The sequence below is a fragment of the Taeniopygia guttata genome, chromosome Z (assembly GCF_048771995.1).
Source record: "Taeniopygia guttata chromosome Z, bTaeGut7.mat, whole genome shotgun sequence".
In the NCBI taxonomy this organism is placed as follows: Eukaryota; Metazoa; Chordata; class Aves; order Passeriformes; family Estrildidae; genus Taeniopygia; species Taeniopygia guttata.
In genome coordinates this window covers 13196541-13210092 of record NC_133063.1, presented here as the reverse complement: position 1 = coordinate 13210092, position 13552 = coordinate 13196541, and the positions used below count along the sequence as shown (strand labels likewise).

The 13552-nt window shown below is 32.8% G+C and overlaps 1 protein-coding gene across 1 annotated transcript in view; it reads right to left on the bottom strand.

Annotated features, from left to right (window-relative positions):
- Nucleotides 1-13552, bottom strand: part of CNTNAP4 (contactin associated protein family member 4) — a 207867-nt gene that overhangs the window by 82730 nt on the left and 111585 nt on the right. The window contains exon 4 of the mRNA XM_002190986.7: nt 807-954. Within this exon, the coding sequence (XP_002191022.6) occupies nt 807-954 (148 nt within the window). The remainder of the gene's footprint in view (nt 1-806; nt 955-13552) is intronic.

Below are 13552 nucleotides of genomic sequence, written 5' to 3'. Positions count from 1 at the left end.
AGACCATCCAAAAGAGATCAACCATACAAAATATAACTTAAATAAAGTTGAAAAAAAAACCCTCAAAACAAATCAACAAAGAACAACAGATAAAAGTATGTACAAAAAGCAGTTAAAGAAGTTGCTTAAAATAAATTCTGTTTCCATCATGGAGAAGAGATATTAAGAATAAAAAGCAGTAAAAAACTTACATAGAGGAATTTTTTAAAAAATCCATGGATGAAAAACTGTAGCAGGAAGATGACAGGAATATTTATACTGTCCAGCAGATCAATAAACCATGATACTTATGCAATATACTTGAAAAGGCTTATGTCAGTTATTAAGGGCACAAAAGTTATTCTAAAAATATCACTTAAATATGCAGAAACTGTGTCCTTCAATTTTGAAAGTGTCCTTCAATTTTTTATTTGTGGATCTATCTAGTTGTACTCTTACTGGCTCAGGATCAAGACCATATAGATTTAAAACTGTAAATATTTATCATATTTTGGCCTTCAGATAAATAGCAAGTATACCATGTTCAGATGCAATTTTTAGGACTATGACAAAAAAAAGAATGAGTTTGCATAAAATCAGTTATTGGATTTTGTCCACACCATTCATTCCAATACAGAAAGGACTGGAAAATAAGCTTTTCATATTGATAGTTGATGTAGAAATAGTGTAGTATGTGCATAAACTTATTAAATCAGTTTTATTTGAGATTAAATTTAGTCTTAGAAATCTACTTTCAAATTCTGTTTAGGCAGCAAAATACATTAATGATGATTAATTTCATTTAGCTGACTCAGAAATAAACTTACTATATGTGCATCCATACACTTCAACGCGCATGCCAATCCTGCCATTTGGATTCCAGTCCAAGGGCACAAAACGGAGAAATCTTGCTTTAATCGAATGCTGAAGCTTATAGTACACGACACTGTCTGCATTTGTGTTTCCAGAAAAGGCCTAGAAGAAAATGAAAAAGAAGTCAGCCACATCCACATTGAATACAGAAATATATGGAAGTTTCACTGATCTTTTCATTTTATGTATTTTACTTCCATTTCATCTGGCAAACAGTCAAGCACAGGAATAAAATGCAATTGCCAGTGAATTCCATAGGAACATTTGATGATTCAGTATTTAAGATTCTTTTAGATAAGGTGTTAACTCATCTGTGTATTTAGCATTGATGCCCCATGCAGCGAAGTATTTAACAGCTTCTAAAATTTCAGTGAACAAACCCTGCAAACCCAAATATTCCTTTCAAAAAACATGTGGAATATCCTCACATTTCAGTGCATGTCTCTATCTAACGCTTTAGCATAAGAAAACAGAGTGATGTCTGTAGATTCCTTCTATTGAAAGGCAACATGGATTTAATTTCAAGCCTGTGTTTCAAATGTGTAGCATGCTGTATTTAAAATGGTCTTATACTGACAGATCATGGTAATAAAAGACTTGTTTCCAACTATAGAATCCAAATTATTGTAAAAGGGATGTGTTTCAGTGTCCTGTTAAAAAAGAATCTTTATTTCAGATTTTTAACAAGGTGAAAGAAAAAAAGTAAATATTTTTGCAGTATTTAACTGATAAAACTACTTTCCCTTTTTCTTACATAAAGAAAACAGAATACATAAAAATGTAAAGAAGAAAATTTTAAAATGCTGTAATAATAAATTATACCATTCTAAAAACCAGAGAATATTTTCTGATTTCTCTGGGCTGTGTGGTGTTCCTTTGTCATGACCTGTTTATGGTGAGGCATAAAGCATTTGTTCAGACATTTTAAATCCAAATATCTGATGGTTCTCTGAAATATTTAGATGAGCAGTATTTAAAAGATTACACCTGTCTGGCTGTATGAACAGTGCTGTTGCCATAGCTATAAGCCACAGATGTTGCAGCTGGAGAAGTACAATGAAAGTAGCCTGTAAGCTTTTTAGAGTAGAATTATATTTGACATCTCAGACAGTCCTGTCTTTACAGTAGAACACCATTATTGTTTCATGGTCCAATCTAGCAACCTTTAAAACATAGAATTTATAACCATATAATGAGCTTCTTTCATCCTACCCCTCTTCTTTGTTCACACCACTTCATTCTTATGCCAAATTACATATAGGGAACATGCAATTACTTTAGATTATGCAGAGTCCTCACAACCTACACAGATATCTCATATTAAAAGATAAGGTTAAAAAGATGTCACGTGGACCTCAGTTAACAGGAATAACACACCTAATAATTGCACATAATAAACATTGTTTGCATAAATATTAATAGCGTTATACACTTAATCCAATATAATTGTTGACCCTTAGTTGGTGTATTTACAAGTACTATATTATACTGCCTCTTAATAGATTGAAAACATACCATCTTCCTCAAAGAATGCAGTTTTTGAAACACTGAAATACTATATTACAGTTTAGCTGTAAACAGTACCAGGGCCATTTATCTAAGCAGATAACTCTCCACAATGTAATTTAGTCCATGAAGTAAAAGTATTCTGGGCTGTACTGAAGCATGAACTGAGAGCCTGAACTGCTCTCAAACATGGCTTAACTGTCCGACTCAGTTTCTAACCCAGTAATTTCTTTATCTCAAGCTACTTTAACCCTTCTTTGAAGACAGAATTACTCAGTTCATTACGGTGTCAGAAATCACAGATGCACTCTGTATTGGTAAAGTGAAGTCTTGTCCATAAAAAGGCATTGACAAGCTCAGAATGATGATGTGAAGATAAGCTTGCATCAAGACCAAGTAAAAAAACTCTTTGGTTTCTCTGTCCATCCTCTATGTAGAAAGCCCATGTGGGTGTCAACCAGAGATAATACAGGCATCCAGTCCAAAACTTTCTTGCCAATCAAAAATTCCCCCAAAAATGAAACTGTATAGGACCCACAATTCAGATAATCTAAAGGACATGACCCCTATTTACAAATATAACTTTTACTGTATGATATACTATATATACACTGTAAAAAAAAACCAAACTAAATAATATGCACAAAGCTTTTACATACATTGTGTACCCATTGCAGTAAATATATTTATTACAAATATTACTTTAAAAAGTATACATCTATAAATAAATATAAGTATACTTAGCTGCAAAGCTCCATCCAGTGTTAAACAACAAGTCCTGGAACGGGACCAAACCTGAATAACTTTGTTGGAAGAGAAGTTGTGGTACTATTGTACCTCAGGATGGGTCTAACTTCATAATGAGGTTTATAGATCCTAGTACCAACACCAGAAAAAGCAGCTGAAAAACTCAGCATGAAGTTACTTGGAAATGTTTGTTTAAAATACTGCACAAAAAAGAAATGCTGCAGGATTAACTCATCTCTCCCCTTTTCTCCCAATACTTCTAAATTACATCCAAGTTGATATTACAGTTTAAATTATTTACATCATAGTAAAAAAAAGGAGTACCTATTCCAGATAACTTAGTACACAGTACAAGTACACTTCAATTGACAGGTTTTCTGAACAAGAATCCAAACACTCAGACTCATCTTTCTCAAGGAATTACCATTGTGGTGAGGTTTTGTTAGTCTATTGAGGTTGTTCCCCAAAGTCAACAAGTACGAACTTTTCAGTTAAAGTGAAAAAATGTGAAAGTCTTTCACTCTGACCAGAGAACACTGTACCAGACAATTCTCTCCTTTCCTAGATGTCCACATTGCAATTATGCTTAGGACAAAATGATCATAGAGGTAAAATTAACAGATTTTTAAGACTTAATTGGTTATAAATGATATATTCAAAAGTTGGCTGATATGTTTCATACAAAATACTAACAGTGGTATTATAATGAGAAGCCCTGTGCCATAGGTTATTCACTGTACATTTCACTAGATCTTTAATTGTTTGAAGATACAGTTTTAATAAAATAGTGTTACCTTAAATTGATTAAAACACACAGCAGTTACACATACTCATAAATCTGAGTGTTCATACTGTCTTTTTAAAAAAAAGGGCAGCATATATTAATGACAACCTGCTTAATATAGACCAGTCAGAAAAAAAAAATACTTGGCAGAAAATTATAATAAATTGTTGTTCCAGTAAATGTTCAGTGCTTGTACCACCTAAATCCCCACTCCTGTACTTACAGCTTTCCATCACTGTTGCTCAGAGACAGGATAGTGGAGTAAATTGTATCAATTCTATTTCAGTCTATCTCTTATTTCTTTACATTTGGTGAGTGTTTTATTTGCTATCATGTTTCTTCCTGTTTTTTTTTTTGGTCCTTCTTTATGTGAGTGGAATATTAGCATAACCTTACATAAGTTCCAAAACAGCTCCAGAATTAAGAGATGAATAGAGGATGAGACCACACTTGCCAGCTAATTTATCAAAGGTAACATCTGATATTTCTAAATGGACTCTAGATATTCTGCCCTTCTGTATTGTTTGGGGTTTATTTTTTTTTTTGGGGGGGGGGGTTCCTTTATTTGTTGTTGTGCAGTTTGTTATTTTTGAGAAAAAAAATTGAAACAATTTGCTTTCATATTAATATAGAAGAGGGAGATTTCAATATCTAACATTAAGCTAATGTAAAAAGGTTGTGGTTTTTGTTCTTGTTACAGTAGTAGCAGTTGGATATAACATTTCAGGTGTGCATGAAAGGGCCCTTGAACAGCTACTGCTAGTCAGAAGAGGTCTATCAACAGTCAGCCATGCTCATTTGGAAATGTGCTTAATAAACCGTGTTTTCTGTCTCTTTATTCCTTTCATGTTCAATATAGCTGAAATGAAAAGGTACTTAATTTTCCAGATGACATGGTATGGGGACTAGTAAGTAAAATAAAATAAAAATAAAAATATCTTTTTTGTAAGCCACCAGCCACAACATCTACCTTATTTCCTTTCATCATTCAGATGTAGTAAAAAATGTTATGTGAAGTAACTTGTCACCATCAGAGGGTGCTCTTGTATTGACACAACTAGGCACAACATTCTCCCTTTAAAAATTATCATAACAATTTTTCCTCATAAAATCCCAATATACAGCATGAATCTACTATGTTTTATTTACTAATACCTAATCACATAGACCTAGAGATATTCCTGAAAATTGAAAAGATGAATGTGTTTCATAATATTATTACTGGAATTCCACACTATCGTTAACATTGAAGATTAGCTTGAAGATTAGCTAACTTTATCTGAAATGAATATATATGTTCTTTTATACTATGGATCTGTAGTCAATGACTTTAGACTCTGATATTCCAAAGGCAGCTGTGATGATCTCAAAAGGTAAAAACCAAAGAAGTTTTGGTAGTTTTATTTTCACTTTTTCCCCACTTGTTTATTAATAAATCCATTTGAAAAAATCTGCAAAATATGAATACATTGAATTTTGAATGTGGGCTAAAGTGCAACTGTCCTTTCTATTTTCAAATCAATTTGATATTTAATCACCACTTTCAAATTAATTTGCAGTTTAATGACTACTCTTCTGGGTAAACAAATATTTGGACTAGTGGCCTTTAATCTGGAGTACAAAATTGAATTTATACACTTAGAAATAATTAACTCCGTAAGAGTTATGAAATATTTTTAAAGGGCAACAACATATTTAACTTGTTTATTCCACATATTTGCTTGTTAAAATTTGAAAAAAATTGCAGGTGGTATAGTTCTCATTGTATGAAATTTAGATAGGAATCACAATTCACTATTGTGGTTTCAAAATACATGACATAACCCAGAGACTACCAGAAAGGTAATAACTAAAACACATTTAGTGTAACAGCTGTGTATGAAATCACTGAAATGTCAAAACAGTATGTGGGAATTCTGCTTGCTCAAAGCAATATAAAAAAAGAAAACGCAAACACTTTATTAATATTACAGTATAAATTTTCTTGTCATAAAATTTCACACCTTGATTTGAAATGAAATGAAATGAAATGGAATGAAATGAAATGAAATTATTTGAAAGAAAGGGAAGAAACCTTATTAACTATGCAACATAGAAATAGCGCAGCAAATACCCTTATGTTCTGAGGATCTCAAGCAATAAAATAGTTCAATAATAAGCTTCCTACTAAATTATTTCTGTGGCTTTTCATATATGATGTCTCATGATTTCTACCTTTAGAGAAATTTTTGTAAATGAATTTTTTTTTCAACACATCATTATGGATTTAGACTAGTGTATAACATCAAGCTGACACGACACTCCATATCTTAGGTTGCTGTAACATTAGTAAAATATCTCATCCACTTCACCAAAAATCTTAGCAGAAAACTTTCACTTTTCACATAGGGCTTGCCATTCTGATAATTAGAGAAAATTTTAAAAGCAACTAACGTCCATATTTTTAGCTTTACTCTGATGAAAGATAATATAAAATTGAAAGCTAAAGAAACTCACTGAGATTAAATGCTTTGGATATGATGTAAGCAATAAGGCTCTAAGAACATTCTGTATACTAATTCTAATTCTGTGCAAAAGTGTTCAGCAAATGTATATTAAGGTTGCATTCAGCAGTTATCAGGATCTAGTAAAAATATGTGGGAAATATTTAGTGTTAAGAACATTTAGAATACAAAAGTAGAGCTTCAGTTTTTTCAGCAGCATCAGCATTCATAGTAAAGCCTACTGCTCTAGTAGGCGTTTGATGCCTCAGAAATGTAAGGTAGAGAGCAAAGTCTCCACTGTAAACATACTTCTAGATCACTTAGGAATATTTACTAGAGTGCTCTCTTTGAGCCGAGGGGATGTGTCTTAAAATCCACACTGAATGCAATAAAACCAAGTTCCTAGTTATTTGTCACTGAGATCTAGCTCCATGCTAAGCCTGTTATAGCATGAGAGAAATATATAACCTGTAAGAAGTAAAAAACCCAAAAATATATATCTTAAGGATACAACAGGATGAACACAGCACTGAATTTCATATTTTAAAGGTCTTTTAAGGTTTTTCAACTCTAATAGTCAGAAATCAGACTTTGCATGGCATAAATGGGAATAAATTTCACTGAGTGCACATGACATCATGAACCATAACCCTGCTTCTTCAGAGGTGACTGAAGATATGGGAATAATGCTGGTTACTTGTGATGTCAATCTCTTTATATAAAGAGAGCAAATATTTAGTGTGCATCTATCACTAGAGTACATCTAGTGTACATCTATTACTACGGGTTAAAGCCAAAACACAGACCAAAGAAAATTGGTTGAAACTTGCATAGATTATGAAGTCCACATTCCAAGGCATCAACCAAGACATCACTGCAAGAGAATCAACCACTTTCTTTCAATAATTAACTGCTTTCTGGATAAAGTGGCATTGAATATGCATAGGAAGGATATTTCCTTATATTAAAAAGAATTAATCTTAAATGAAAGAATCAAAAAAATTTTGTTTTCACTTGGTATTCCTAGAATAAGGCTTACGTGCCAGCAACAAGCTTGTGAGACAAAAATGAAGCCACATAACTCTCATGAAGTAAAAGTGTTTCCAGCTTCTAATATCATAATTTCTAGAATACTGCATTCATGTCTAACAGTTATGAAATGCTTGAAGGATGAGAGACAGTGAAAGTCATTTGTGCATGACACTGAAAATTATGATCAAATGTCTACAGATACATGGGTGGTCATATCTCTCAATTAAATACTTTCAATTAATTCCTTAGCTCAAGAGTATTCTGGAAATTAATTTTTATTAAATTAGCTTTGATACTCAATAGAGACCATGTGGGAATAGCCTTTCTAAGAGAAAAGAATAACACTCCAGAGTGGAATGAAGATGCTCCTAAGTCCATTTTTTAAACAAAAAGTCTGGATGGATAGCACATCATAGCTTTCTGTACAGTAGGAAAAAAAATAACTAAAGAGTAATAATTTTTCTTTTAATGTAGACATTGCTTGTGGAACTTGGAGCTCCATGAAATGCTATTTTCTTTTACAGGAATCTTGAATCCAAGAATGTTGGTTCTTAGAGTAAATGTTTATGACATGGGATTTAATTTCAAATGAACTTTTAGATGATTTTTAATGTATAGAAACATGCAGTAATCTGTAGGAAAGAATGTGATAAATTAATGTTTACTGCTTTAGGGTTTTTGTAATATTTCAACTTAAAGGATCTTGCTTATATTGTAACATCTTTAACTGCCTTTGGTGCACACTGGTGCTGCAGAATGCTTACAAATCAAGATATTTCAAGTGGATACTTTTAGTTTGCAAGTCATCACTACCTACTTGGTGCATCTGGATAAAGCAAAGTGCAAGGCAGAAGAAAATGAAGAATTACCCTCTTACACCTTGAAAAAACAGTGCATTTGAACAGATGAACTGATTCTGAAATGCTTTTGAAAAACATTCAAACTGAGATCTAACTGAGAACCTGAAGGAATTCAAAGGTATATCTAAATTTGAACTCTAGTAGTGGGTTTGTCTTTAATTTTTTACTTTTTTATTTAGTATCCTGCAGGGGTTCTTGGGGAAAGAAAAGAAATTATCATATGACTCCTGTAACAAACACACAAATATGTCTCAATGTTATTCCCCCAGTTGAATTACGGTCAGGTAAATTAGCAGAGATGCATATTTGTAAAATTATTCTTACTCTACAAACACAGATTGCATCAGACAAAAGTAATTCTACTGAGGACTGTTTTCTCCTTCATTTGCAACCAACGTTTAAGTGTGCACCGTTCACAATTCATTGTTAAGGACAGCAAGTACTTCAGGTGCTATCATACTCTATTCATAAAAGCAAAAAGAAATTATAAGAGTGTTGCTGATATCTGACCAGGGGGGCACTCCACTAAAGCCAGTTTAAAAAACATTTTGTCACCACATTGGAGAACAGCTTATTCTTTCCCTTTGATAACTGTATTTCAGAATGTGTGTGCTACAGTAGAAACTCCACTCTAATTCCTAAGGAAGGCAGAAATCTGGAAACAAATAAATTAAGATAAAGATCAAACACAAAGTTGCCTGATCACAGTTAAACCAGAATGATTTCCTTGGAGAACCGAGAGAGCAAAGGCTAAAAACAAATTTCTAGATAGCAATATAATATAATTAACTGAACAATTACAGAGTAATTCACCAGCGCCTTTTACAACTACTAGAAGCAGATGAATATTTGGGGAAAGGAAGGTGGTGAAACACTTCATCAATTCATGGTCCCTCCATCTGATATTGAGTAATCCACTCAAAGAAGTAGGAAGGGCCCAGAAAAGTCAACACACTCATTCTCAAGACCATTCTCAAGTCTCTACTTTTTGACATCTAATTTGTTTTTAAAGCTGGCAAGTTCATACTTCATTACAGCTATGCAAGTCTGGATTTTTTATTTATCCTATGTTAAAAATTATGAATTAAATCAATCTGTCACATAATCTGTACCTCGTAACATCCACCTTCTCTTTGAAACAAGGAATTGTTCGCTCCCAAAAACCTTTGTTGTCATTAAATAAATCAATGATCTGGCTAATTATAAAAGAAGGCTGCTTCTGTTAGGCAGATTATCACCTTTGCATCAGAAATAATGTCAGAATGACACAGGAAAAGGCTGAGACAATTCAAATGGCATAATTTGTAAATATTTTTAGATCTGTCAGAAAATAGAAGTAATTCTTTGACTGTCAAACAGTATTTCAAATAACACCTAGTAAAAGATTTCTAATACTTTCCAAATGAAAATGTCATTCATATTGTATTTAAAATATTAATAAATGTCACACTTTGTTATCTCATTTTTTTCCAAACCATAAAATAAGAAGCTTTGTAAGTATTTATAAAGAGTATCACACTGATTTGTGAATGTATTTAAAATACAAACAATTCTTCACAAACATTTGAAATAAATACGCATTTTAAAAGCTCAACAAGAAACACACAATGCAATAATGGATTATCACAAACATTAATTTTATATGTCTTACCTAATCTTTCCTGTAATTCTTACATTAAAAAAAAATAATTTCTAAAATATTTTTTAACAGTTTTGCAATTCTAAACTACTTATGTTTTATTAAAACATAGGTTTTCTTAAGATATGTGACTACTTCTGAATTTTTTATTCTGAAATATTATTAACTGAAACTCAAAACTAGTAAAAATTAAAGAAAAAACCAACCAAAGCCATCCCTTCAGACTTCTCAGATGCTGCTTTCAGTACATATGCTCAGTTAGTTTCTTATTAATTCTGTGTGAAATTTTATCTGTCACATTTTGTCTGTGTGAAGTCTGTCCTAAGGGAACACTTATGAGGACAGTAGTCACTAGGAATGCACAAAAATTCACCTCTGTCATATCTACAAAGGCATGAGGCCATGCTGACTGCCAGTCTGCTTGGTCTTTACTTGTTAGATAGCAAAGAACAAGATTTAAATTACCATCTCTCATACAAAGATGGCAAGTCCAGAAGTTGGTAGTCTATGTAATGACCAGCTATTAACATACATAGAACTGTAGACCAAGAGTCATGCTCATCTTTCCAAAGAGGTAAATTGTATTGAAAATAAATTGAGGAGAAAATGGTTCTGCCACAGATAGTAAATTCTAGGACCCTAATTAGGATCTGGAATGATTGAAGCTGATAAATGAATATGAAACAAAAGCTTACAGGCATTACTCTGCAGTTTCTTACTCTTTACAGATGAAGACTATGAAAACTGGTTTTGGAACATTAGCCATCTGTATGTTTATGTGTAGTATTTTTTATGCTGTTGGCATGACTGGATATTTTGAAAAATTAACTAATTTGATAAATAATAAAAAAAGACTGCCTATTTCAGACTGAATTTACAAATTTACCTGTATGCTAACAGAGTAAAAGAGAAACCCAACAGAGAAGTAATTAAACATGATCCCCGCTTGTATACTTGTTGTCCCTCCTGTAACCATACTAGACAAATATAATTACTCATCTGTCATGTTAGATGGGGAAATCAAGACTTTCTATTTGACATTTGCTTCTAAGGTCTGAAGTGGCTCCAACATCTTTTAGCTGCTAGAGATCTAGATAGAAAATTCTGCAACAGAGGTCTGTCCTGACCTACACCTGTCTGCGTGGATATTTGTGCAACACAGCAGAGACTCAGAAGTACCAGAAAAATAACAAAATTATTCTAAAAAATGAAAGTATTGTTAATCATCTATTGAAAATATCCATTGCCTTCTAAAGGTTAGTTGTACCTAACTCCACTCAATTCAAAATGCTGAATGCTTGACTCTGTTTGGGGATGAAATCCCCACTTAGACCTACTATGCAGAAGATTCAGAACATCTTTAAACAATAATTATTTTCTTTTTAATCATACAATCTTACTTAATTTTGTAATATTCTTTCAAGATTTTTGTAGCTTTTCTCCTTGCACAACAGAAGTAAGCTGCTGCTGTGTTGTCTACTATATGTTTACTTTAGAAACACAAAAGTAAAGAAAGGCTTCTTTAGCAGAGTTTCTTCTAGGAACAGACTAAAGCAAAGAGCTACTGCCACCTGAATTTGCAGACACAGAGGACAAGGCTGCTACCTAACTTTTAAATCTTCCTTTTCTTCCAGGTTATTTTTTTGACTGAGACTGCCTAAAAAGTCTCTTGGCAGCTTATATCCTTGCTGCTTTCTGCACATTACCAGATCGAGAACAAACTTTCAGAAACTGCATGTCTCATCCAATTCTGTTCTAGGACTATTCCGTGGTTTTACAGTATGATTTTTATCATGATCACAAAGGAGTAAATTACCTCCCCCAACAAGTTCTGAGGTCTTTGACAGATGCCACTGACTGCAAGAAAAGGAGAACCATCAATTTCTACTTTGTCCCAGTCATAACTTTCTAATCACTTAGCCAAATCTACAACCAGCATTATAAATCTAAAGATTATGTTGAACACAGGGATTTCTGTAGTTTTCTCTAATTGTGGCGCAAGAAAAAGGTATCCAGTTCCAGCTCAGCAAAGCTAAATTAACATCAGAACTGTGCGAGCAGTGTAACGGATCTCAAGGCTTTGAAATGCTCATGCAGAGACCCTTGCTGGTCACCCTAAATCATATGAATACATCTTCAGCTTAGATGGAATTCAGCGTCTCACACTGAGAGAGCACTGCAGTTATAACTACCAGCTGCCCTTTTCTGGCCACATCATGGTGCTTTCATAGAGTGCTACTCTTTGCAACCCTTGCAATACATCTGCTCTCATGCTGCCAGAGATTTGCTCCCTGCCACGTGAGCTTTGTCATTGTGCTGCTCATCTTCACCTTTGTAAGAAAGTTTGAGTATGGGGCCTACAATCTACACACACCCAGACAAAAAACTTGTCCTACACAAGTAAATTGTACTTCAAATATGAACTTCAAGTCCTACTTGAAGGACTTCTTGAAGGACTACTTCTATTATTGAAAATATAGGGAAGTTTGGGAAAAGACAATGGCTGTTAAGAATGGAATTTCAATCCTTGCCACCAAAAATCTGATAGAATTGATTCATTGCTTCAGAAAATCCTAAAACAGAACTGTATTAGAGACATTCCATCCATGCTAAAACTAGCATGTAGATGACATAAACCAAGTCTGAAAACTTGATAGGCTGCAATTACGACAGAAAACAGGGTAAGTGAAAGACTTTTTTGATGGTATATTCACCACGGAGTGTGAAAAAGAGGAAAAAACACCAGAAAAAACCTACTTGTTAAATTCAGAATATTTATTATTCTAATACTTGTCTAAGAAGTCACTTTTGCTCAGCTAAAATGCTGCATCATAATTCCACTGATATCACCTAAACTGACCACATTTTTTACAAAGCAAAGATCTGATTTTATGTGAAGAAAAGACTGGCAGCATTTTAAATTAATTCCATTGAGGAAACTATTTTCAATTACAATAATAAAGTTTATTTTTTTATTAGAGAAATTAGAAAAAAATATAAAGAAAAACATGTCAGATGAAAGAACAAAGTATGTGGAAAATCTGCCGTAACAAACCAATAATGCAAGTTAGAATAATTGCAGTGTGCTTTATTTAGACTGACAAATGCATGCATGATGAATCAACTACTCAAGCCCTCCTTAAGTAAAATCTGTTTGTCAGAAAATTAGCTATGGGTACTTAATCCAATTAAGAACTTAGCTCTTTCTTACTGTTTCACTTCATCAAACTAGAATGTGGCAGTCCTAATTGTTTCCAATTTTACTTCCTATTTTCAGAAAGTTAGTTTGTGTTTTTGGAGTCTTGTTTTTATGTTGTTTTTTTCTTGTTTTTTCCTTCTCTGGGTTTTTTTTTTATAATTCTGTTTATTTCTTATTTTAAAAGTTAGTTTACTAACTACATGTATTTTTATTATTTCTGAAAGGAAAGAAAGCATGTGCTATAAACAAACCAAAAATAATTAATTTTTAAGCAATTAATGCACTGCAAGTGCATTTGCAGTTTGTATTTTTATTTATTTATTAAGAATTTACTTTAAATAGGCTACCTTAGGACGCAAAAGAATGGAAACTAAGAGAAAGTCAAACTTAAAAATATTCATGCTTCATATTGTTCCTGGAAATATTAAATATATTAAAAATCATGAGTTA